The sequence below is a fragment of the Chrysochloris asiatica genome, unplaced genomic scaffold (genome assembly GCF_000296735.1).
Source record: "Chrysochloris asiatica unplaced genomic scaffold, ChrAsi1.0 scaffold00095, whole genome shotgun sequence".
Taxonomy (NCBI): Eukaryota; Metazoa; Chordata; class Mammalia; order Afrosoricida; family Chrysochloridae; genus Chrysochloris; species Chrysochloris asiatica.
The window spans coordinates 7,626,049-7,631,215 of record NW_006408613.1 but is presented as its reverse complement, the minus strand read 5'-3'; the positions used below and the strand labels follow the sequence as shown (position 1 = coordinate 7,631,215).

General features: G+C 35.5%; 1 protein-coding gene across 1 annotated transcript in view; it reads left to right on the top strand.

The window, feature by feature from the left end:
* Window positions 1-5,167, top strand: part of CSMD1 (CUB and Sushi multiple domains 1) — a 2,529,117-nt gene that overhangs the window by 1,962,450 nt on the left and 561,500 nt on the right. The window contains exon 24 of the mRNA XM_006866725.1: window positions 1,579-1,781. Coding sequence (XP_006866787.1) covers window positions 1,579-1,781 — 203 coding nt within the window. The remainder of the gene's footprint in view (window positions 1-1,578; window positions 1,782-5,167) is intronic.

Genomic DNA, 5,167 nt, shown 5'->3' with positions numbered 1-5,167 from the left:
ACGCTACCAGAGCTCCTTATAGTTTAGGGACATGAATATGTACATACACATATAAAAATTATAATGATATAAATGGGAAAAGGACATAACAATTTCAGAGTGTGGGGTGTGAGAAAAACAAATTAGTGGGTTGCTTGGGGAACATGGTTTTATCTTTAAGATTCTAGTTTTTTAAAAAGGAATAGATGAAACAAATGAGACAAAATGGTACCATTCATGACTATTGGTACACAAATGTCTCCTATAGTCTGTTACTTTAAAAAATATTTTATTTCTAATATTTGAAAATTATGATGCTTTTTATTTTATATTTTATGAAGGGTGAGATAGATATTTTCTTTGAATATGTAATATGTAAAATAAAATACTGGGGTTTGTGCAGTTTTTTTATGTCATTCACTGTGATTTCATCTTCCTCAAAATTCATGTGCAATAAGAGGTAAATGAAGAATTTTAAACTAAAACATTCAGGAAATACAGATTTTGGTATTTCAGTTAACTTTTTATCTGTTTGAATTGTCATAAATAGAATGACATGTCTGCTATGCCTCTAAATGTTAACTTTCTCAGGCATAGAAATTTTTAAATTGTTCTGTAAAATGTCTGAGAATCTAATTGATGTGTTTTTGTATGCTATAAAGAAAGAGGTTTATAGAATGCATATCTCCATCTGCGTTGGTGTTTCAAATAATATATTCCTTCTGAAAATAAAATTTATAGAAAGAGATACAACATTAGATCAGACCATTCAGATACAGGTAGAAAAATAAGCTTAAGGTATAAAATTCATCATCTTTACCAGCAATTTTCTTCTGATATGGATGCTACCACCTAGTGGGATATTTTAGGAACAACAGGTCACATAGGCACTTAAATCAAAGCTATGTCAAACTATCTTTGCTTTCTGTGTCCTAGAAAGTTTCAAATTATAGAAAGATATGACAGTGCTAAAGTGAATTGTTTTTTCTTTAAATAGATAGCTCAGCATGTTGCTTAACGAGTGATCTGTCTGTTTTGCTGACTGACTGAAGCAAGTTTGACTGCATTCTCATTAACACAAGCTATATAATTTCTATGAGTCTTGATGCCATCAGGTTTAATTGTCAGATAATAGTTCGGGACATTTTGGTGGGGTTTTGTGAAAATTAAATGAACTTCTGTACATTAAACATCTCTAGTTGGCAGGTACTCAACAAGCAGTAAGTAGAGACATTGGTAGAATTCTTTCATTCCATGTAGGAGACCCAGGTTCGATTCTCTGCCATGCACTTTGTATGCAACCAACACCTGTCTATCTGTGGAGACTTTTACATTGTTATGATACTGAGCAGGTTTTAGTAAAGCTTCCAGATTAATATGGACTAATAAGAAAGTTCTGCTGATTGGCAGACCTGTATCTGCAGATCAGCCAGTGGGAAACCCAGTGAATCACAACAGTCCAATCTGCAACTCATCATGGGTATAGTGCAGCATGGGGCAGAATTTTATGTCGTACCTGAGTCAGGGGCTAATTCTATAGCAGATAAACCAACAATCATCTTGACAAGTAAATGTATAACTTGTGTTCTTTGTCTGCAGCCTTCATTTCATTGTTTTTGACACTGAGATGGCTCATGATATCCTCAAGGTCTGGGATGGTCCAATAGACAGCAACATCCTGCTAAAGGAATGGAGTGGTTCTGCCCTTCCTGAGGACATTCACAGCACCTTCAACTCACTGACACTACAGTTTGACAGTGACTTTTTCATCAGCAAGTCAGGCTTCTCCATTCAGTTTTCAAGTAGGTGGAATAAGTAGCTTGCTTCTTATTGATATTGATATCAAATGTGATCATTAATATAGAGTTGAATTTGTACTCTATGTCTCCCTTAAAAGGATGAAATTCAAGGTAGGTGTAATTTATTCTTTCAAGAGAAGATTTTGTCTTTTGAAATTCTGTTTATTATCAAGGAGGAAAAGGCAATGAATCTCTGTATTTATATGAAAAATTATTTCTTTAAAGGATTCAATTAATTAGTAAATATCTAACCTTGGGTCCATGACAGATGTGGGTCTCTACATGAATGTAAAGTTTATCTTTAGATTCTTGCTCCAAGGCACCAACTGCAGGAACCCAAATTACCCTAGTTTTACTCTCTGTGGGATGGAATCTTCCTGCTACCTACCTGTTAATCAGACTTGTTTAGATTCCTTACTCTCAACTTCCAGCGTACACGTGCCTTGTATTTTCTCTTTTTTCCTCTCTCCTTAGAGCTAAAGTTTTAACTAGTTGATGTTAGACTGTAATCCCTGCTGAATTAGTACTATGAAATCACCTTGGCTTATTTGAAGTATTGTCTCCTGAAGGTAGTAACCATCTTTGCTGTCTAACCCATTTTTGATTAATGGTTTCCTAAGTAAGAAGGAATGGAGATGCTTTGTGGCTATTAACCTTTTAGTATCCTTCAAATTGCACCATCTAGAGGTGCCTTATAATTTGGTAACACACAGGGTCAGTCCTAGTCATAAAACAAGTGGAATTTGCACATAAATGCAAACAGATTCAATTTATCCCTTGGCAGGTCAGTAGTGAGCCATATTTAGGATTTACATAAGAAAAATGACCTAGGTCAACTAATGCTTTAAAAGGTTGCTAATAAAATTGAGGTTATAATCTGCACAATTTCTAAACTCTGATTTCACTGTAGTCTGAAGTTGTACTTTACAAATATGTGCCTCTGTAATGCCTGTATGTAGTTAAAGTTCTGCTGCTCTATGATAATAATATCATCATATCCTGCCTTGGAAGAAATGCTTTAATTCCAATATTATAACATTTTTGTTCTTTTCCTTTGAAAGATAAAAATGTCCTTTCACACATAAAATGGTGGTAAGAGTAGATGTTAGAGTTGTTATTTACTCTCCGTGGTAGGAAATTAAAAACACTAAAATTTAAAAGGCTATGAGGCTATACCATTTTTGTCCCACAATGTCTCCTATGTTGTTGTTGTTGTTAAGTGCCGTCGAGTCGATTCTGACCCATAGCGACCCTATATAGGGTTCCCAAGGCATGACTGGTGAGCTTGAGCTGCCAACTTTGCAGTTCAAATGGCTTTGCAGTCTGTCGCATTAACCCACAGCGCCATACCAGGACTCCAATGTTTCTTATACTCTCCCTTAAAAAAAGAATATCAACAAAAACAAATTTTCATGGATGTCCCCAAACCAATTATTTTTCAATGCTCTTTCATTATCCTTTTTTCACAGTGGACATTTTCTGGTTTGGGTAAATGACAGTCATTTAAGTACCATAAAATTAGTTAATGTGTTCACGTTTGGCAATTGATAAAACATGAACATAAGAGGCCCTATGTAACTTACTTTGATTTCACTTAGAATTTTCTAAATGTTTTAGTTATAGTCCTATAAAATTGCCATTTGTATGCAAAAAAAAATGATTGGTATGGTTCCCCACCTTCCATTATAAATGAATAAATCCCAAAGTCTAACATATACTTTTATTAATATCATTTTAAGGTAAAAATATAATATTCACTCCCAGTGAGTTGGGTTTTTTTATAATTTGGCTTCTACATTATATTTAAAACATACCATAGAATAAAAAGCAAACAAGACATTTAAAGCTTTGAATGATATAATATAGAAATGCATGGCTGATCAGCAATTAAGAAATTTGGATTCCTTTAATGCTTTGAGAATGACCTTATATCTCTGCCCTTATATTTTATTTGTGAAAAAAATAGATGTTTTTGCTAGGTGACATTTGGGTGGTTCCTTTTCCCAATAACACCATGCACAACATAACAATATAGTACTCAGTCCTGCACCATCTTTACAATGCTTGTTATGTTTGAGTCCATTGTCACTACGACTATGCCAATCCATCTTGTTGAAGGTCTTCTGTTTTTGTTTTGTTTTGTTTTGTTTTGTTTTGCTGAAGCTTCACTTTACCAAACATGTTGTCCTTCCTGTCAATATATCCAAAGTAGAAGAGACAAGTCTCATCAGCCTTGCTTCTAAGGAGCTCTTTGGGTGTACTTCTGCCAACACAGATATATTTGTTCTTCCGGCAGTCCATGGTACTTTTAATATTTTTAACCAGCAACATAATTAGATTATTTTGTTGCCTTCCTTGGAGCCTTGGTGTGGTGCTGTGGGATAAAGCACTGGGCTGCAAGGTTGTTTGAACCACAGGGTTGGCCATTTAAACTCAACAACTGTTCCTTGGAAGTCCTATACAAGGTCACTATGAGTCAGAACCAATTTGCCAACACTTAACAACAACACCAACATTGCCTTCCTTAGTTATTGCCCACCTATCACATGTGTATGTTGTTGTTGTTAAGTGCCAGCAAGTCAATTCCAACCCATAGTGACCCTGTATAGGGTTTCTGAGGAGCAGCTGGTAAGTTTGAACCACTTACAGTTCAAACAGCTTTGCAGTCTGGCTCATTAACCCATAGCTTCACACCAGGCCTCCGTGTATGTGTGTATGAGGTGATGGATAATACCACGGCATGGATCAGGTGCACCACAGTGCTCAAAGTGCCATCTTTGCTCTTAAAGAGTGTTTATGCTGCTGCAGCAGATTTACCGAATGCAATACATCCTATGATTTCTTGACTGCTGCTTCCATGAGATTTGATTGTGGACCCAAGCAAAATGAAGTTTCTCAAAACTTCAGTCTGTTCTCCATTTATCATGACTTTTTACTGTTGTCCTGTTGTGAGAATTTTCATTTTGTTTACACTGAAGTGCAATCAATACTGAAAGCTATAGCTTTGATCTTCATCGAGAAGAATTCCAAGTCCTCTTCTCTTCCTGCAAGCAAGATTATGCCATTTGAAAAGACCAAATGGCATATTGAAGGTAGTTAATGATTATAATAACAAAGACATTAGACAACTTTCTAAGTATCTTTCATTATCAAATTTCTACAGTTTAATATTGTTGTTGTTAAGTGCCATTAAGTTGGTTCCGACCCATAGATACCCTGTATAGGGTTTCTGAGGAGTGATTGGTGAACTTAAGCCATTGACCTTGTGGTTCAAACTGACTTAACCTGTAAGTGCCACACCAGGACTCCAAAATTTAATATAGAATGGTTCAAGTCCTCTTCACTTTCAGCAAGCAAGGTTGTATCATCTGCATATCACAGGTTGTTAA